We start from the raw sequence: 20,284 nt of genomic DNA, 5'->3' as shown, positions 1-20,284 counted from the left end.
ACATCCGCCCCGCTGCTCGGCACCCGCAACGTTGCCCGGGCTGCCTGCAACCAAAGGTTTCCTCAGAGCCACCAGCACGCTTCGTGGGGCGGGAGGAAGGCAGCGGGGTCTCCCCCCACAACCGGGCCCTTCACTGGGACCCCCCAAAAAAGAAAAAAAACCCACAGAGCCAGGAGTTAAAAATCAGACTTGTGCATTTCTCCTCATACAGTGTGCAACATGATGCCCCCACAGAACAAACGTGCTCCAGCTGCAAGCTCCTCGTGGCATCAGCTTGCACAGGAGGATCCAGGCACCCTGAGTGCCCTCATCCTCAGAAGTCGCTGCAGAGCCCCCCTGTGGGAATTTAGTGTTTGCATGACACGCTCGAGCGATGCAGTCCCCAGCCTTGTCCCCATAGAGCCCCAACCCTCAGCACACTGGGGCTGGGCAGGCACGATGGCAGCTCAGCAGTGATGTGAAGGGTCTTCGGCTCCAGCCCCAGTGGCACCACTTTGTCCCATTGCTCTGAAATGCCCACAGAAATGCCTCCAGCTTTGCTCAGACACAAGTGCCCTCGGTGGGCACTACTCCATTCCACTCGTGGAGTTCCGGCACAGCTCTTCCAGATCTGTGGAGGCAGCAGACAGGCCCCATTAGCAGGCTGACTGTTCTCAGATGAATCATTTAAATGGTTAAAGGATCCAACCCCTTCCCGTGGCCCACTGGGGGATGTCTGGGGACAGAGGTCATGCTCCACCCCATGGTACAGGCTGCAGGGTACTCACAGCGCAGCACAGTGTCCCTGATCTGCCTGAAGCTGTTCTCCTTGAGGGCCGTGTAGATGTAGTAGAGGTTCCTCAGCTCCCTGGGGTAATCTTTCCTGTCAATGTCCTTCAGCACAGGGATGGTACGCCCGTTGGCCATCGGGGCCTCTGCTAGTGCCTGATGCATCTGGTACCTGCACCAGGGGTCCTGCAGGAAGCTGGGGGTGATGAGCATCACCCAGCAGTGGCTGTTCTGCACAGCCTCACACAGCTCTGTCACGACAGCACTGCCCGCCACGCTGTCCCGCAGCTGCAGGAAACAGCGCAGGCTCTGGGGCTGGCTCTCCAGGTAGGACACCAGCTCCTCCACAAACTCCAGGTCCACCTCACTGTGGCAGATGCACACATCGTAGCTCTTCGCCCAGCGCGCGCTGCTCGAGCTGCTGATGTCCACTGGGGCTGGGCGGCCAGGCCGAGCTGTGCTGGTGCTGCTGGAGGAGCTGGAGCTCCAAGCAGAAGAGGAGGAGGAGGAGAAGGAGGAGGGTGAGGACGACAGTGAGTGGCTGGTCATGCTATGAGAGCTGCTCGATGTGTGGATGGAGCTCTGCTTGGGCTTCTGCAGGAGCCGCCTAAACCATCCTGCAGAGGGGAGGGGACAGAAGGGAGGCTGAGCTCTAAGAAGCCACATCCTCCTGAGAGCCCCCGCCTCACATCCCTTAAAGTCTCTTGACCACCCTGCCTCTGACAGTCCCTACACTGCATGGTAAGCCTTGGGGTTGTTCCCCACTTCCCTGCCCTCCAGCTCCCTTCTCCCAGCAAATTGCTCACCAGCCATAACAGGCAGTCCACCACTCAGCCGCCAAGCTCCTGCATGAAACCTCTCCTGCAAGGAGAAATGCAGAGGGGAGAAAAAGAACAATGCACCCAAGGATGCTCAGTGCATCTGTACCCCATAGGCATGCAGTGACAGGGCTCTCAGCCCCAAAACAACCTCCACCAGGGCCGTTCCACAACGCTCACTCCATGGCAACAATTCCTGTAAACCCACACAAGCAAAAGGGACAGACAGACAGATTCACTTCCCCTTGTGCTTGGTGCAGGCTGCACATGGGATTTCACCATGACCTGGGGGGATTGCGTGGGAAAGGGGAGTTTGGGGGGCATGCAGCAGGGGCAGCCCCATGCATCACCCAGAGCCCTGTGCTGTGGGGCAGCCCCAGCTCTTTCCTCCTCACCTGCAACAGGCATGTTTGTGGCAGCAACATGCTGGCAATGCCCAATGCTGCCGTGCTGTGTAACTTGCCTGGGCCTCAGCTCTTACAGCAAGCCTTCCTCAAAACACCAGCTCCCCCTGCCACCCTTCTTCCTAAACTTTTCCCCAGAGCAATGTTTCGGATCCAGCTCCAAGCACATTGTTCAGCTGCATCCCTCTGAGCCCTTGGCATTGCTAAGGTTGTGCATGTCTGAACTCCTTTGCTCCCAAGGGCTGTGAACTGGGACGCCTCTGGCAACACCCTCACCTGCAGCACGTGATGTCAGAGCAGGAGGGCCCCTCATACCCGGAGCTGGGCCAGCCAGAGCCCAGGGGAGGGAACAGATCCTGTGAGGATGGGAGAAGGAATCAGTTTCCAGGGATCAGCACAGCAGCACTGCTTCCTACATTGCTTCCTACTCAGCCCATATCCCACGCCCTTGGTGCTACTCCTCCCTCATATTTGGGTGTGCATCTCTCCCTAAAAACACGTAGGCAGGCCCACAGGCCACCTTTGCCCAGTGAGGATCAGTTGCCTGACAGTAAGGATGCACCAGGCCCCACCTGTCTGGATGTGAGTGCACAGGGATCTGCACCTCGATGAGATCGGGGCACTGGAGCGACTCATACAAGGGATATACTGGTGTGCCAGCAGCACGTCTGCTCCTGCTTGTTTCAACACCTCCCCCCACCCCACACTTTTCCACACTTGCATCACCTCATTCAAAATAAGCACTGGAGTCTTTCCACCATGAAAGAAGCAGGATGTGAAGTGAGCACCGACAAAACCTCCAGACCCACCAGCATACAGTGCCCTGCCCACGGAAACCACACTCCCCAGGCAATCTCCTGCTTAGTAATAGCAAAAAAGCATAAGCGTGACATTAAAGAGCGGCTTAGTGGGCAGGGAACTGGGGTACCCACCTGAAATCTTTGTGTCAGAGCACAGAAGGGGCTGCATCAGACCTGGATGGCAGCACAGCATGAGGTAGGCAGGAGGGTCTTCTGGGTGGGAGAGGCACAGACAGAAGATATTCACTCTGGAGCCTAATAGGATCCAGTGTGAATGGCCCAGCTGAGCCACTCCTGCAGCTTCCTCCTTGCCCCAGTGCAGCTCCAACAAAGCACTCCCACCCCCTCCCTCCTTGTAGGGAGCACTCACCAGCCCCAGCAGCACAGAAGAGCCATCTTGGGGCTGGTGTCTCACTGGCAGGCAGTCCAGCCAGCAGCTTGGGCACGGACGTGGAGGGAGGGGAAGCCGGCAGCAATCCTGAGCTGGGAGACCAGCCCTCCCTAGGGCCTCCCTCCAGCCCTCCCACATCCGTCACAGCTGGGCCAACCCCATCAACGCAGTGAGAACAGCACCTTGACATCCTTACTGCTGCATATCCTCAAGGACCCCAAATTCTCCCTTCTCCCATCCCTGCTTCACTCACAGCATGGGGGACAAGGGCAAAGCCACAAGCTTCTCATTTACGTGATATGCGCAAGCTGAGGGCAGCAAACAACATGTTTCCCTCCCTATACAAGCACTGCAGACCCACAGATCCCACCTAGAGAGTTCAGCATCACCCAGAGCACTGCAGGGGCAGTGGGGTCAGGAGGCAGCCCTATGGCTTGGCATCACGGCACCGCAGGTTAGACCACATCTGTCCCTTTGGAGCATTTCCCCTCAACACTGACAATGCAGGAAACCACCTCCAGCTGCTTAAATCCCTGCTCTGCACCCCATCACTTACAGTGACGCACAGTGCCATTCACTGCTTTTACAGAGGACAGACAAGACCTTCCCTCACTGTCCAGGCTGGAGGTGCACAGAGGGGACTCTCACCCCCTGCTGGCAGCATCACCCCCTACATCCCTGCCGTGGGGCTGCCCGTCCCACCCCACATGCAGTGTGTGCAGCTGTGAGGAGCCCAGCGCCCCAAAGCCCAGCAGCACCGCGATCAGCCCCACCTCAGACACGAGCGCCTGCCAGCTCAGACCTTCAGGCGGACCGGGGCTCGGAGAATTTCAGCCTTTCAACCTACAAAAAGACCAACAACAGGTAAACGGCGGGTCTCCATTTTCCCTCCACATCCTCCAACCCGCACTCGGCTCCCTCTCCCCAGCAGGGCCGGCCCCTCTCACCGGCACGGAGCTCCGAGCAGCTCTGCGAGGCGCTCAGCGCCGCCCCGACGCGACCAGCGCCGCTGCTGAACGGGGAGCAGCCGCCCCCAGCGCGGCTGTCAGCGCACGGGCCGGGGCGGCCCCGCACCGCAGTGCCCGCAGTGACTCACCGGCACCAACGGGCCCCACCTGGAGGCGCACAGCTCGCAGCCCAGGCCGCCCTCTCTCCTCTCTGCTCCCTGCCCTCCGCCAACCCCCGCACAGCCGCTCCGAGCTCTGCGATACCAACCGGGCGCCCGGCAGCGCGGCCCCTCCGCCCTCACGGACGGACCGACGGACGCCCCGCCCACCGCGCGTCGTAGCCGCCATTTATTTATTTATCTATTTTTAATATCCCCACGCTGGAAGCATCGCGAGATCTGTGCCCATTCTCGCACATGCGCTTTATTCTTCTCCCACCCACCCCCAATTTTGTGGTGGAAATTCCCGCCCCTTCCGGGACGGAGCCAATGGAAGAGCGCTATGGAAGGGGGCGGGCCAATCGCCTCCCGTTCTCCCACCCACGACTCGGCAGGGGGCGGGACGGCGCTTGCGCAGAGCGCCGCAAGGAGGGCGTCACCACGTGGGGCGGGACGCGCGGCGCCAGGTGCGTGCGGGGAGGCGGGAGCGTTGCCTCGGCGACGGCGGGCGCGGGGCGGAAGGGGCGCGAAGTGGGGCGGCGATGACAGCGGGGCGGTGATGGTAGTGGTGATGGTAGCGGGGAGCCGAGGGAAGGAGGGGGGCTGAGGGGCCGGGAGGGACCCGAGCGGGCCGGGGACGCGGCGCCGCCCGCCCTCCTGGCTCTGTCTGGGCCGCCCCTCCGAGCCCCCATCTTTTCCTTTGGGCTCGGCTGAAGCCCCTCTGCTCGCTTTCCTGCACCCCGGGGGCTGTGAGAGAAGTCAGCGCACAGACTGTCCGGCAGCCGTTCTGTACTGCTGAGAGCAGAACGAGGTTGTGACAGGACAGATAAGCCAAGGAGCTGCAGGGTGGTTTCTGCGCTGTCTCCAACTCAGTGTAGTCTGAATACCTGGAAAGTTCAGGACGTTTGAAGAGAAAAACTGGAGAACTGCTTCTTACCTGGTGAGTGCCTGGTTTGTTTTGCCTTGGTGGAACTCGCAGCAGGGTCAGCTCCTGCCCAGGCCCCGGCGTGGGGTTTGATGTCACACTTGGAGATGGTGCTGCTGAAGCTCCGTTACCCCCAGAATGTTTGTGCTCGTGTGATCTGTGCCCTGCTGAGCAGACCTTCTCCCAGGCTGAAAGTCTGGAGGCTTCCAAGTCTTACTCCTCAAGAAGTAAACTGTGAAGAGCTTTGCTGTTATCAGAGCTCAGAACAAAAAGCACTTTTTTTGGAGACAGGAGGAGACGAGACATTATTTGTGGTTTGTTTTTGTTTCTTTCTTTTTGGCTGTCTGCGTTAAGTAGAGATGAAGGCTGAAGTTTGTAATCTTAGAAAACTGCCTTGGTAGCTACAAAGTCAGAGTGTTCCTAAGTCAGAATGACTTTTGGAATGTCCTCAATACTTTAGGGTCGTGTAATAATTAAACTGAGTTCTCCACTTATGCTGTCCAAAATACTGCATACGTGTAAGAGGAGTAAGTGGCGTCAGGCTGGGCTGTGAACAGGTGAGACAAGGAGAACAAAAGTCTGTTATGTGAGGTAGGTGGGCAGCATGTGCCCAGGGCTGTTCAGAAGGTGAAAGCGGGGTCCCTGCACACCTCTCCAAGTGCATTACAGTGCAGGCTTTCAAAAGGGGAAGGAAACGAAGCCTGGCAAGCACGCTGTGCCATTGCACTGCTCTTGGGAGAGTCAGCGTGTCCTGTTTTCATTATCCAGCGTGAAAAGGTTATCTAGATTATTGGGACAACCTCTTAAATTATTCCTGCTAACACTTACAGCACAGCTGGGGCTTCCTGTAGAACTTTCACATGCATTACACTGCAGTGTTGCTCCTGGAGTTGGTGGAGCATCTGCAGGCTCACTTGTTCTGTTTGAGAGGCCAGCTTTTTACAGAGGCAGTGAAAGGAGAAGGGGAATGGCTTTAAACTGAAAGAGGAGAGGTTGAGGTCAGATGTGAGGAGGAAATCCTTCCCTCGGGGCGGTGAGGCGCTGCAGTGCTGCACAGAGCTGTGCTGCCCCATCCCTGTGGGTGGGCGCTGGGCTGGGGGGCAGCCAGCACACAGCTGGGGAGTGGAGCTGCATGGACTGAGGTTCCTTCCAACCCAAACCGTCCGTAATCTCACTGAGGCTGCGTGACAATGAAGGCCACAGCCCCTACAAAAAGCTGTGATTTCAGGCCAGCTGCTCTCGTACAACATTTCTGTTTGGCAAAAGCCTGCCGTTGCAGTAACCCAAACCAGGATTCTTGTTGGACTCTTCATTACAATTGGCAAGAAAAATACATAAGGGTGCATAGATCTTTCTGTTTTCTTTGCCTTTTAATAGACTTATTTTGGAGAAACGTGTGGGAGATTAGCATTTCCTGGCAGACTTTCTGTGCTTTACGTAATTTGCTATTGAGAGCTCTCAGCACTGCGGCTTCCTTCCTTTCTGTCAGCTTGGCAGTCAGATCCCACCGAGCCCAGATGTGTGGCGGGTTTGGACAGTCCCTCCCTTGGCACCACGGAATGCAGTGCTCCCAGCAGCCCTTTGTAGCCAACAAAAATCTGTTTGTGCTTTTTCCCTCCTGCTGTTTCTGAAGCAGCGAGAGCGATGTGCTGTGAAGGTGCCTTATCCTCAGGCTCCCCAGAGAGCCTCAGCGGTACAAAGCAGCCAATCTGACCGTGCTGTGTTGTCAGAAGAAGTTGAGGAGTGGATGAGAGCCAGGGTACAAAGTGCAAAAGCGAGGAAGCCTGAGTCTTGGCTCAAAGGTGATGTGGAGATAACGAGACGAGCGCTATGCGCCCAGCACAGCCGGCTGCACGAAGACCTGCCGTCTGATGCAAACATGTGGTGACTTTGCGTGTGGTGATTTGTCTACTGTAGAAACTGGATGGCTTCTACGGTGAGCCTGGGTAAAGAAACATTATTGGAAGATGGAATGCCCCCCGCAAAAAAGCCCAGGTAACTCCAATTACACGCCAGTGCATTTCTTCTAATGAGAGCTTTTCCCGTAACCTTGCGTCGTCCTTTAATCAGACCGATGTTTGGCACAGAGCTTTAGCAGTCCTCTCTGTTGCTGATCCAGGAAAGGCATTCTGTCTCTAGCTGTGCTCTCTAAGTAGTGCTTTCCTGTGGTGCATGAAACAAAGGCCTTAATGCTGAGCATGTGCCCAAGAATTCCTTGCTGCTGGTTTCCTTAACTCCAAAGCCAGGCTGCATCTTGCGCAGAAGGCTTCGTTGTGCTGCTCTGTCTCCCTGTTGGGTGTTAGCCCTCATTCAGGTGCTGCCCTGCTGTGCTCCTGCACAATGTGGGATGGCACATCCTGGTAGTTCAGGCAGTTCCTCAAGTTAGCTTGACTTTGCTGCGTGAGAGGCTAAATAATTGCACTCTGGAGGCTCTCTGTACTTACGAGTAGGTTGTCTGGCACTCCTCTGAATTGCAGTTGCATGTGGTGAAATTGTGAGCCTTTGTGATGCCAGCCTGTGGGGCTGTGCCTGTTCCTGAAGGATACTGAGTTGTCTCCTGCTTATCAAAGAGCCATAATGGACATTTTGATGAAAAACTCAGGCAGCGAGTGCCTCAGCTGTCCTTGATTTGCACGTTCCATGACTCAGGGCATCCTTCTACGTGTGATGGTGCCAGCTGTGCTGCTTTCTCCTCTTGCAGGAAGCTGTTGCCAAGCCTAAAAACCAAGAAGCCTCGGGAACTTGTTCTGGTGATCGGAACAGGAATCAGCGCTGCGGTTGCTCCCCAGGTCCCAGCTCTGAAGTCTTGGAAGGGTTTGATCCAGGCCCTCCTGGATGCCGCTATTGACTTTGATCTTCTGGAAGATGAAGAAAGCAAAAGGTTTCAGAAGTGTCTCCATGAGTACAAGAACTTGGTGCACATTGCCCATGACCTTATCCAGAAGCTCTCTCCGGTGAGTGCCGCTGTGCGTCTGTGTCCCAGGAGAGCAGTGGCTTTGGAGGCACAGCAGGTCCTGCATTTACAGGGAGTCGAGCACCTGCTGTTTCTGGGCTGGGTTCCTGAGGGGTTTTGGGCCAGGAGCTCCCAGAGCTGTCTGTGTCCCTTGCACAGCCGAGGGCCCCCAGCAGCTGCATGATTCCCAGGGACTGAACACCAACTGTTGGCATTTCATGCTGAGCTTGCCAGGGAGTGCTCCCACCTCAGAGAAGCATGTGAAGGGCGAGAGGAAATCCGTCCCGTTGTGCAGAGTGACACTCCTTTATCTCTGAGCTGCAGAGCTGAGTCAATAAGTCTGGATGGAGCAATGCCTGGTGAACGTCTCTTCTCAGATGTTCTCTTGTTCTTGCTCTTCGACCTGAAAATAAATCTGATAAAAGTGCAGTGTTTGCCTTGCGAGGCCCTACAGCTTTGCAGAGCTCTTCAAGAAACGCGTGGGTAGTTTTTGTGTATTCATTTGGCACAAAGTATGAAAAGAAAGCAGGCTCTGATCTTAATCTCTCTCTGCTCCTCAGCGCACAAGCAATGTTCGCTCAACGTTTTTCAAAGACTGTCTGTACGAGGTGTTTGATGACCTGGAATCTAAAATGGAAGATTCTGGGAAACAGCTGCTTCAGTCAGTGCTTCACCTGATGGAAAACGGGGCACTGGTGTTAACCACAAACTTCGACAACCTGCTGGAACTGTACGCAGCACACCAGGGGAAGCACCTGGAGTCTCTTGACCTGACGGATGAGAAGAAGGTAAAGGATGTTGATCCAGGGCTGAGCTGGGACAACGTGGGCTGGTGGCAGCTGCAGGATGTGCTGTTATGCCCACGTCAGGGGTTGTGCTGCTAACAGTAATGTGCATCGTGTTGGGTGAAGGGCAGGCAGAGGCTCTGACAGTTTGGGGTGTTGAGGAGCGACGGCGCAGGCTGGTTTCTAAGGCGCAGTTCTTACTGGCTGTGCTCAGGAGCAGCCTTTGAGCCTGGTGTTCCTCCAGTCTCTGTCCCTGAAACCTGTGGCTGGGCCTTGCTGCAATACGGTGAGCCTTGCTTCCATGTGAGGCTTGGATTGACAGCTCTCACCGAAACTGGCAACTCTGGGCAAAAAGCAGAGCTGGCCTGTCTGCTGTAATGTTCCTTTTGTAGGAGGGCTTTTTGAGAGAGGGCTCTGGCCTGGCAGGCAGCAAGCTGCGACTCCTGGGTCCTTTGTCCTTCCTCCCTACCCTCTGCCCTGCCTCCAGAAGGGCCGGGCAGCTCTGTGTGCCACAGACCTCGTGCTGCATTTGTAGCTGTTGGCCTCAGACACTTCCCTGCCTGCCCGGGGCTTCAGCCAGGCAGAAAATGAGTGGCAAACAGCACAGCCCGTGCCCCCAGCACTGCCCTGCTTTACACCGTGGGTTTTACTCGTGCAAATCACAGTGCTGCTCCGTTTGTGGATGCTGTGAAGTAATCTGTTTCTTTCCATCCTGACTTGTTTCTGTGCTTTGTTTCCTCTGTGACCTCTTAATCTCCATGGCTGCAGGTACTTAGAGCAATACAAATCAGCGTTCTAATTATTGCCAGCTTAAATGAGCTGCGATCTGTAGGAGTAAACTGAGAGCCTTGAAGTGGCTTTCTGAAATGAAGGTCAGCTGCTGAGCTTTCTCAGGGCCTGGGGGAGCAAAAAATGAACTCGATGGACTCGGAAGAAATTTGCTGACATTATATTCCATTTGTCCCCTTTTTCTGCTGAGCCTGGCGCATTGATCATAGTCTCTTCCAGTGACGTTAGCCATTCCTCTGTAGTGTTGAACCAAGAAGTGCCATAGGCTACTGACGTAGAGGCTGTTGAACTCACAACCTCTTGAGGAAACGAGATGAACATGAAGAAGCTGCCTTTGACAAGCTTCTCCAGAGCCTCCACTTTAAAGCACACAGTTCAGCACCCAAAGAGGTGGGAGACGAGTCTTAGGGCAGGAGCTGCAGAAGACCCAGCGAGGCCGTGCCGTAGCAGCTGTGCTGGAAGCGCTCACTAACACTGGTGCCGTTTGTTCTGGCAGGTGCTGGAATGGGCCCAGGAGAAGAGGCAGCTCAGCGTCCTGCACATCCACGGTGTGTACACCAACCCCAGCGGCATCGTGCTGCACCCAGCCGGCTACCAGAACGTGCTGCGCAACACCGAGGTGATGGTGAGCTGTGCTGCAGGGCTGTGAAGAGCCCCGTAGGTTCGGAGCCAGATTCCTTCTGAAAATAGGCTCTGCTCTTACTGAGAACATCTTTCCTGTTTTCTCTTCAAGCGAGAGATTCAGAAGCTGTACGAAAACAAGTCGTTCCTGTTCTTGGGCTGTGGTTGGACTGTTGATGACACCACGTTTCAGGCCCTCTTTCTAGAAGCTGAGAAGCACAAGTCAGACCTGGAGCACTTCATGCTCGTGCGGAGAGGAGATGTGGACGAGTTTAAGAAGCTCCGTGAGAACATGCTGGACAAGGGCATTAAAGTGATTTCCTATGGAGATGAATACACAGACCTGCCCGAGTACTTTGGGAGGCTGGCGAGTGAGATTGCCACGCGGGGCCGAGCAGGTATGGGCTGTGTGCACCTTGCAGGTGGTCCTTGGAGCACAACACGGCGTCACTGCTTCCTTTTCTCTGTCCTGTATTTCCCCCCACCCAGTTTTCTGCATTTGTAGCTGGATTTGGGGCTTATTTTCACACAATCACTGCATGTCCATGTAGTTAAAACAGCTCTACTGCTTCTGACTCATCCATACCTAACTTTTTTTCATGCAGCTGGCATCATTTATTCTCTTTCTAGTGAAAGGAAAGTGCGTTCCAGGCTCATTATTTGGTCTCAGTGATCTGCACGCTACTCAGACTGAGCCAATTCTCTAACAAATGAGATTTCACACTAATAAATCATAAAAATCAGAAACAAGCTTGCTAACCAGAGCCTTGCTGGTGTGTGTCCTGAAGGTAAAACCCAGCCAGGAGGGCGTCACGTGGAATCCCTCAGTTGCTCCTGAAGTGCCATCCATTCCTGGAGCAGTGCAGGCTGAATGCTGACGGTTGCCCTCCTGCCTTCCCAGCCCATACCCACGCTCTGCTCTGTTTCAGGTGTGCCTAAGGAGGAACAACAACTGAACGGCTCCGCCGCAGCGCACGCTGAGATAACAGGTAAGGTTCCCCCAGGTGCAGAGAGGCTCCTGGTGCAGCAGCGCAGGGTGGGGTGCAGAGCTGGGCAGCAGCGCCACCCGCCATGCGGTGCTGAGCCCACTGCTGCCTCATCCTCGCTGCACGGCCAGCCCCAGTTCAGAGCAGAGGTTCCATCTCCCTGCAGCACCCGGCGTCCCTCTTTCCAACCACCTCGCCAGGTGCCACAGGAGCGGCGCGGGCCCAGGCCGGTTCTGCAGGGCCTTTCCTTCCCACAGGCTGCAGCACGTGAGCCGTGAGCCGCAGGCCAGGAGCGACGCTCCCACAGCGCAGGGAGCTGCAGCACCGCGCGAGGGGAGGAGCAGAGCCCTGCTCACTGCTCAGAGCTGCTGCTGAGGCGGGCAGGCAGAGCCGAGGGCTGGGCCCCTCCTCACACAGATACCTGACTGTCCTTTTTACCAAGGCTGGTTGCTGGGGGTGAGGTCTCCCCACCTCAGCTGCAGCCTCCTGTAATTTCATACTTAATGCCTTTGTATTCTGTACTTTCACTTCAGAATGAAACTTGAGCAGTTTTTGTTTTGTTTTGTTTTTACTTGAAGCTCTAGTTTTATAGCCCTTCCTTTGTACTGTACAGTATTTTGTATGTTGAAGCTCCTATTAAAGGTCTGTTCAGTTCCATTACCCTTTTGGCTGCTGCTTGGTTTGCATGCACACATCACAGCCTGAAGGCAGAGGCAGCAGCCTGTCTCCCCCTGAGAAGGAAAGGGGTCTTGGCTGAAGGCAAGCTGGTTGTACACAGAAAACAAATTATGAAGTTTATTTATATAAATTATGTCTCTTAGCAGACAGCATTCAATTTATTGCACTAGAGCACATCTGCAATACGGAGCTACAAGACATCATAAGAGAGTTTTGTATTATTCAATGTAGCACTTTAGACCGGGATCAAGAGGCACTCTAAAGGGGGGGGAGAAAGGGTGCAGGGAAGCAGCAAGCAGCCACCACTGTCTTCCAGTATTTGTTTTCTTTTGTTACATAGTTGAGGCAACAAACAACGCTGAGGCCAGCAGGCAGAAGAGCCGCAGGGGCACACTGCCCTCCATCGCTGGCCGGTGGAACAACCAGCACTACCAGACACACTGCTGCAGTTCTCTGGGTACCCTGCAGCGAGACCCCAGTGACAAAAGAAATGGGGGCCATAAGGCAGTTTAGCATCTCCCCGGGAGCCCCTGCTTGCCCAGGACAGGGGCAGGCTGTTGCAATTTTTGGTTTATCAACTTTGGTGAGCTGCTACAGCCAAAGTTAGCAGCACTATGAACGGTCAGGTTGTCTAATGCTGTCACTGAGCAGCAGCTGTCCCTGTTGTATGGTCTGCAAGAGCACAAAAGAGCAGCTTGGGGCTCAGTACCCACCTGCAGCCCTGCCCAACAGTGCACAGCTGCTGCCAGTGACAGCACAGCCCCAATGACAGCAGGTCCTTGCACTGCCACTCGGATAGCATGAACAATACAAAGCTCTGGTTTCAGCCTCTGCATGAGGGAGGCCGAGTTATTGGAACAGAATGAAGGAATCCAGGGGCAGGGCTATACTGAGCAAAGCCCCACAGCTCATCAGGGAGGAACGCTCCAAGTAGAGAAGAGAGCTTTCATCTACAAATACACCATAGTCAATAAATATGGCAGGAGAGCATGGACCTAACTGGAATAAGCACAAGGTGATCAGCTAACACCTTCCTTCCTACTTTATGCTCATGCAGTGCTGGAAGAGCAGACCAGCGAGCACTGAGATCAGATGGGCAGGGGAAGCACAGCCCTTGCACCCGCATCCCTTCATTCTGTTCTGCACTACACTGGAAAGACTAGTCAGTCACAGGGTGAAGCATGTTCTTCTGAGACATCTGCAAACAGCAATTTGGTGCAATACTTGATTTTAGGCCTTCATGAGCGCTGCGACCACAGCCTTGGCGTTAAGGCTACGCAGATCACAGTAGGTTTGTCCAGTACCAACAAAAACGATGGGCTTGCTTGTGATGTAGGTCATAGAGATGGCGGCGCCGACCTGCCGAGGGGACGAGCACCATTAGCAGGGCCAGCCTCCCCCGTACAGCCTGCTGCTCCATAAGAACATTTCCAGTTCACTGCAGACTTCAGAGGGAGGCAAAAAAAGGGCCCAAGAATGCAACAACAAGGATCCAGATTTCTGAGCCTGAAGCTCTGAGTTTTGGAGAACACACAGAAACACACAGGCTGCTCCCAAGGATGCAGGCACCTCACACCCCGTGCTCAGCTCCACGGGCAGGCAGGAGGCCATGGGGCATTGCAGCTGGCATAACCAGGTGTCAGTGCCACCTGCAGCCACAAGTCATCTCCCACCAGGATTTTGCATTCTGCAGATCTCACTCCCTATGCTGCATAAGCAGATTCACCCTGATTTAAAGCCACATTCTTCTGCTTGGCATTTAATGCAGGCTCTGAGTGCCTGATTCAGCTGCACTTCCCTTGGGATGTGCTTGCTGCAGCTGTCCCAGTATGACCTCCTCAGGGGAGCACAAACATTCAGCCTTCTTATGTTTTCCAGAACTGTACAGTCCCAATTCCACATCCCTCAATGCAATTCTGCCAAAGAACTGGGACACCTCACGGCCATTTGTCCACAGGGACAGAAATCAGTCTGCTTCGTTTTGTCTAGATGGCTGGAGCGCATTTTAACACAAAGGACAGCCTCCAGGAGAGGCCATAAGTGGCCCACTGAAAACAGCCCTTGTTTGTTGACTGCAGCTCTTCCCTCCTGTCACCAGCAGGAAGCTCTCTGCCAGGGTAAGGTTGGAGAAAACCCCCCGAGCACGAAACGCTTCCCTTACCTTGTCATCAATGGTATCAAACTTGGTGAGCACAATTCCATCAATGAGCCGGGGCGTCTGGGCCATGGAATGGTCAGCCAGGGCCTTGTTGAACTTGACCTGAGGAAGAGAACATCCTCAAGAAATGAAGTTGTGTCACCGACCCCGTCTGAAACACCCATAAAACCCACACAGATCTGCCCTTCCCAGAAAGCAACTCCGCACACTCACCAGCTGATCCACAGCCTCGTTTCCCACCAGAGCCTCTCCAACGAAAAGGACCAAATCAGGAGCATTGACGGCAATGAGTTTTGCCAGGGCTGTCATCAAGGGGGCATTGTCCTGCATGCGGCCCGCCGTGTCCACCAGCACCACGTCGAAGCCCTGGTTACGAGCTGCGGAGATGCGGAGAAAGCGTAAGTAGAGGAAGCCCAGGTCCCAGCCGGCCCCACCTGCGCCGCTCCTTCCTACCATAGGAGATGGCCTCCATGGCGATGCCTGCAGCGTCCTTCCCGTAGCCCTTCTCATACAGCTGCACCATGCTCCGCCCGCCGTGGCTCTCCGGGGGGTGCAGGGCGTTGAGGCGCCGGGTGTGAGTGCGGAGCTGCTCCACGGCCCCCGCTCGGAACGTGTCGCAGGCAGCAATGAGCACGCTGAAACCATTCTCAATCAGCCAGAACGAGATCTGCGGCCAGCAATGGAAAAGCCTCGTTAGTGGCCGCGGCCCGAGCCCAGTCCTGTCCCAGAGCCGCCGGCGCCGTGCCCCACCTTGGCCAGGTTGGTGGACTTCCCAACGCCGTTGACACCGCAGAAAGTGACCACGTAGGGCCGGCGGTGCCGCTGCGCATCCATGACGTCCCGGAGCACGTCCACGCGGCGCTGCGGCTGCAGGATCTGCACTAAGGCCTCCTGCAGGGCCTGCTTCACTGTTGAGGTCACAGCTGGGAAAAAGGAGATGAAAGGAGAACGTGTCACACCTGGGAAGCCCTGCAGAGGAGCCCTGATCCCCAAATTACCAACGCAAGGAGGCCAGGAAGACATTTGGTACCATAGATTCACCAGGTTGGAGAAGCAGGGGACCCAGGCCAGCGAGCTGCACACACCAATAAGAACACAAGCAGGGCACAACCACTTACTGGTGAACGTTCCCATCACTTTCCCTTCCAGTTTCTTCGCCACTGATTCACAGAGCTGGACTGCAATTTCAGCTGCCACATTTTTTGCTTTGGGAGAGAGAGAGACAGAGAGAAGAGAGCAGGGTTATCAGAGCAGGACGGGCGGCACATGTTGGACACCAGCATCACACCAGGCCTGGGAGTTTGGCGCAGAGGGAAGAGTGGAACTGAAGGATCCCCTCCTGATTTCACCTTTCAGACAAAGCCACGCACAGACCCACACGTACCAATCAAGTGATCTTTCATCTTCTCCAGGACTGGGTCCATGTCCTGTCTTGTCAAACTCTTGGAGCCCACCAGGCCTTTCAGCATGCCAAACATACCTCCGAGGCCACCTTTCTTTGTGCTGCACAGAAGCAGAACACTTATCTTAGGTGTGAACTGCACAGTGCATGCAGCAGCCAGCAGCAGGGAGAGACAATAGCCTGTCACAGCTGACAAACAGACCTGTCTGTACCTGCTGCATTACTGAATGGTCTGGAAAATGAATTATGGGAGGGAAATTCACGAAGGATGCAGCAGTCAGGGCCTCAGGAGCCTCTACCTGGGTTTTGAAGCGTTCTGAATAATCTTCTCCTCCTCAGCTTCTTCGTCACTCTCATATTCGAGGTCATAGAGGCGGCCAGGCTCACGGTTTCGATCCTTAAGGGCCTGCAAGATGAATGCAGCACACTGAGAAGTGGCAACTGCTGAATGATGTTTTCCCAGCTTGCTTTCAATAGGAACAGCATCAGCTACAGCCAGCAGATGCAGCTCTACAGATCCCTGCCACAAGTGCTCAGTGGTTTGGTCAGATTGGCGCATGCAGATCTGGTGCTGTTTGCAGCAGAAGAAAACCTCCTCCAGGCAGCAGCTGGGCGCCCTGATCCCCTCTTCCAGCACTTTCTCAGCCAGCCTTAGTGATGCCCTGCTGACTCCAGAACACACCAAAGCAGACACCATGACCTGACTTCTTACCATGTCAGGCTCAAACTCCTCCATGGGAGAGGCCTCTGAGTTCCCGTTGGTAGTGGAGTTACTGTAATCAAGTACTTTGGCGTTAGAGTTCCCCAGATCCCACACTCGGGGTTTCTTCCCCTTCTCCTTCTGAGCATCAGGCTTTGGAGACTTGCTGAAATAAAGACCACAGACATTTTGTTCTGCTGAGTGAAGTACGAGCAAACTCCTCCTTAAAGGCTTCAAAAACTCAAAGTCCGGCTATCAAAAAAGGCAAAAATCCAGGCTAAAACTGACCAATGCCAAATCTCCACAGAGTTTATCTATCCGAACTTTAGCCTTGCCTCAAGCTCAGTATGGCCTGCTTTAACCCAAGCCAGCCATCAGCTCACCCTTTACTTGCAGTGGGAAAAACTCCCCCCCATAAAAGAAATCTGGACCCCACACGAGGTCTGGATTTTGAACACCATCCTGTACTTTGAGCACATTCTGAGGATTAACAGGATGATTTTCAGGGACAATGAAGGAAAGAGAAGCTCAGTATCACCGAGGGATGGCACGGAGCCTCCAGCAAGAGCCGGGCTGCAGCACGTGTGGATTCACCACAGCCTGACTGTGCCCTCGCAACCCACCTGGACTTCTCCCCTGCTTTCATGTGTCTCTTGAAGAATTCTTCCCGGTTCTTCTGCAGTATTTCATCCTTGGTCAGTTCCTCCCTGTCCCCAGTGGCCGAGGACTGCTTTTCACCTGGGGCTGCTTTACTGGAGGCTGTAACAGCTTCATTCCCTGAAGGAAAGAGCACCAGCACAAGCTCAGCCTTTCAGAACTAGCAGAAAGAGCCAGCACTACACTGACTGTACGTGAGAAACTCCTCTGTGAAGACAGAGGCCCATTCCTGCCTCACCTCTGAGATTTTGGAAGCCTCAGGACACATGAGCATCTTATTTCAGCCCAAAGGCAGCTGCATTTGGGATCCCATTTTCCCAAGATTAGCAGTTTATGAACCAGCTCTCCCAGACATCTTTGTACGTTGGTCGTTCCCCATCTCAGAACCAAGAATGCTAAGAAGCCACGCCATCACAAGAGCACCACCTCTGCCTGTCACTGCCCTAACTGAAGGGCTGTCCTCCCCAGTGTGGGCATATGGCAGCACTACCACAGCAGATGAAGTGCATTAAGCAGGACTCTTCCCTCCTGTACTGGCTGTGACCAGAAGACCCTGAACAACACTCAGGTGCTGTGGAATGATTAGAGAAGCACAGGCGGGGTCACACGTGACCCACATTTCACAACCCTGGAATATTTGCACCCCTCCCACACACACACACACACACACACACACTTCCCTTCAACTCACCTTCCTTTTTGGAACCTTTGTTCTTCTTGTTCTTGACTTTCTCCTTTGGTTTCTCCCCTCTGGTCTCTATCATACACTTGACAGTCTTCTGAGATTTCACAGACTGCTCAAACGTCTTCATCACGGTGGGAGCTCGGACCTTACTGCTCTCCTCTGCTTCCCTGCAGGACAGTGCCCATGAGCCTGAACTGCAGCCCCGTGCCGCCCAGCCCCCGACCTGTGCCTGCTCTAGACAGAAGCAACACAGAACAGCTCAGCCCTTCCCACACACCATTTCTATCAGGTTTTTGGCTATTACGGCCTCATCTGCTACCACACGGCAAGCAGCACAACTGAAGAGCAGAGCCCCCAGCTCAGACACGGTGCTGAGCCCTGGGAAGGAGAGCCGCTCACCGGAGGAGGCGCAGGAAGTCATCTTTAAAATCAAAGGTGCCGTTCAGGACGCCCAGGGCGCCTTTCTGCTGGAACTCATTGCGGTATTTGTCTCTGAACTCCTTGTGAACGTCATCTATCAACTTGTCCACGTAGGTTAGAGTCAGGATCTTCTGAAATCCCACCTGCAACAACGCGCAGTGGAAAGATGTCGCCCTAAGCAAACGGCACTTAAGTAATTAAAAAGGCTAAAACCATTAATTGCAGCGCATCGACCTTCCTGCATTTCAGACACTCGGTATGAAGTTCTTTAATTTCAGGCACCAGATGATGCAGGCTTCAGGCTGAGTTTCCTAATCTGACCTCCGAGGCTTTTAGTACGTTCTCTCAAAAAAGAAAAAAGCACAGTGCAGAGCTCTGCTTTAAAACATGACTCCCAAAACAACGCTGTTTCATAGCAACAAGGCACACACTGAAAGGCCAGAAAGCCTCGTGCTTATCTGTATGCATCCAAACAACACCGTGTGGAGCCCCTGAGATAAGGAACAGAGAGCTCAAGGAGAAAAGCATCACAGCTTTCCTGAAGTTGAAAAGATTAGGCACTCTGTTTTTTTTCTATCATAAATCCAAACACGGCAATGAGGTTTTCTTAGAACGTAACAGTCTGTGCTGTTTCCATTCCGCTCAAAGCTGGATTCTTAATCCTATCACTGCTGACTAAAATAAACCAGCACAATCCACAGCAGCACAACTGAAGGAGCAGCCACACCTCGCCCACAAAACCCAGCCCTCACACAGCAAAACCCTACAGTGTGCTGGGAAAGCCCACCAAGAACACAGCGGGCAGGCAAAGCACCAGGGGTGACCTCAGTGAAGAGCATTCCTCACCCAAAAATCCCAGAGCAAGAAGCTCGGCCAGGCAGAGATAAAACACAGCAGTATCTGAAGCATCAGTTTGCTCAAGATGCAGAGGTGACAGTTCTGTGTGCAGGAACACCCCTGTCCAAACAGGACGGCTTTTGGCCGCCTGCAGCCCACATGCTGCTCTTCCCAGGCTGTCCCCATGGCAGCTCTGCATGCCCTGCACCAGCTGTTCTGCTCCAGCCCAGCTCAGTGGCAGCCACTGGGTGTTTGACACGTGGCCCAGCTGCAGCATTTCTCAATGGGCACCAAACTCTTCTGGTGGCGCAGGTGGAGGAGGAGGAGCAACGGGGACATTGTGTGCCAGGGAAAGCGTCACCTCCCCTGTGTGCAAGACGTCTTTTGCACCACACAGCACTGAGCTAAGCCCTGTTTTTGTGAGGTTTTAGTAAGTCAAGGGAAAGCCTCAGCCCCACAGGAAGGCAGAACGCAACATTTGTGCCTTCCTGGAGCTTCTGACCAAGCCACAAACCTCCCTGAGCACTCTTCCTCTTCTGAGCTTCAACAAGCCCCTTACTGACAGTCCCTCAGAGCAGACAGCATGGCAGCCAATCACGAAAACAAAGCATTTAGAGACCAGGGCAGCCCGAGGGGGGGCACTTACCACAAACACCAGCTCAAACTGGTTGTCCAGCTTGTACTTGAGCGTGAGGGCTTCATGGGTGAAGGAGTTGTTGCCACCTCGCTCCTATGGGATGGACCCATCAATTCAAGGTGGTGACAGGGTGACAGCAACAGTGTGACACCTCCCCTTGCTATTCCTCCTTTTCCCCCAGACAGAACAAATCCCCCGCAATGGGGACACTATTCCAGGCGCAGCCCTCAGCGCCCAAATAGGGACCCCTGCCCACCACCACCCCCTCCAACCCAGGATTCCCGCCCCCCCCCTCCAAAGCGGCTCTCCAAAATTCGGTGGTGCTAAGCCACACCGCACATCTCCCACATACGAGGTTCCTCTTCGTCCCGCCCCCCCACGCAGAAGCTCTGCCCTCAGCCCCTCTCCTCACGGAGGCAGCCGCAGCCACAGCCACGGCCGCGGCCTCTCCCTCTCTCCCCCTCTCGCAGGCCCCTCCCTCACGCAGGCCTCCGCCGCCGCTCCCCCGCCCCGGCGGACCTGCAGAAGCACGGAGCGGATGAGGGCGTTGACAGGGGCAGTAGCAGCGGAGGCGGGCCCGCGGACGCCCTGGAAGCACCAGAGGACGAGCCCGCCCTTGCTGAAGATGGTGAAGAAGTCCAGCATGGCGGCGCCGGGCCGGGCTGCGCGCACACGTCGCACTGCTCCGCGCACTTCCGCCGGAAGTGACCGTATAGCCACGGAGCTTCCCATTGGCTGTTAGGCCAAAAAAGGATGTGGGGAGGA

General features: G+C 54.8%; 3 protein-coding genes across 27 annotated transcripts; 1 reads left to right on the top strand and 2 right to left on the bottom strand.

Annotated features, from left to right (window-relative positions):
• Positions 1-176: 176 nt before the first annotated feature.
• Positions 177-5,336, bottom strand: LOC125703751 (TIR domain containing adaptor protein). 20 transcript variants are annotated; one of them, XM_048968622.1, is made up of 7 exons: positions 4,278-4,441; positions 3,955-4,024; positions 2,717-3,038; positions 2,267-2,346; positions 1,575-1,629; positions 768-1,385; positions 177-610 (listed from the first exon to the last, which is right to left on the bottom strand). In XM_048968622.1, the coding sequence occupies exons 5-7, from the start codon at positions 1,579-1,581 to the stop codon at positions 567-569; spliced, it is 669 nt and encodes a 222-aa protein (XP_048824579.1). In that variant the 5' UTR covers positions 1,582-1,629; positions 2,267-2,346; positions 2,717-3,038; positions 3,955-4,024; positions 4,278-4,441; the 3' UTR covers positions 177-566. The 20 variants fall into 20 exon arrangements, with proteins under 20 accessions (XP_048824579.1, XP_048824562.1, XP_048824580.1 ...); XM_048968605.1 differs by lacking the exon at positions 1,575-1,629 and having other exon boundaries at positions 2,717-2,847; positions 2,923-3,038; XM_048968623.1 differs by having other exon boundaries at positions 2,923-3,038.
• Positions 4,439-12,005, top strand: FAM118B (family with sequence similarity 118 member B). 6 transcript variants are annotated; one of them, XM_048968589.1, is made up of 8 exons: positions 4,439-4,753; positions 7,129-7,206; positions 7,913-8,165; positions 8,725-8,952; positions 10,235-10,363; positions 10,472-10,757; positions 11,289-11,348; positions 11,512-12,005. In XM_048968589.1, exons 1-8 carry the CDS (start codon positions 4,545-4,547, stop codon positions 11,718-11,720), a joined length of 1,452 nt encoding a protein of 483 aa, XP_048824546.1. In that variant the 5' UTR covers positions 4,439-4,544; the 3' UTR covers positions 11,721-12,005. The 6 variants fall into 6 exon arrangements, with proteins under 6 accessions (XP_048824546.1, XP_048824547.1, XP_048824548.1 ...); XM_048968591.1 differs by having other exon boundaries at positions 4,440-4,753; positions 11,546-12,005; XM_048968592.1 differs by having other exon boundaries at positions 4,530-4,753; positions 11,603-12,005.
• A 121-nt stretch (positions 12,006-12,126) lies between these two features.
• On the bottom strand, positions 12,127-20,231 carry SRPRA (SRP receptor subunit alpha). The gene is made up of 14 exons (XM_048968584.1): positions 20,039-20,231; positions 19,529-19,612; positions 18,025-18,188; positions 17,632-17,792; positions 16,907-17,060; positions 16,296-16,449; positions 15,883-15,989; positions 15,566-15,684; positions 15,300-15,386; positions 14,932-15,104; positions 14,635-14,848; positions 14,395-14,558; positions 14,185-14,283; positions 12,127-13,382 (listed from the first exon to the last, which is right to left on the bottom strand). Exons 1-14 carry the CDS (start codon positions 20,162-20,164, stop codon positions 13,254-13,256), a joined length of 1,935 nt encoding a protein of 644 aa, XP_048824541.1. The 5' UTR covers positions 20,165-20,231; the 3' UTR covers positions 12,127-13,253.
• Between the last annotated feature and the right edge of the window lie 53 nt (positions 20,232-20,284).

Source organism: Lagopus muta, chromosome 22, assembly GCF_023343835.1.
Source record: "Lagopus muta isolate bLagMut1 chromosome 22, bLagMut1 primary, whole genome shotgun sequence".
Lineage (NCBI taxonomy): Eukaryota > Metazoa > Chordata > Aves > Galliformes > Phasianidae > Lagopus > Lagopus muta.
The sequence above is the reverse complement of the archived record's forward strand: the minus strand, read 5'-3'. Positions and strand labels throughout refer to the sequence as shown.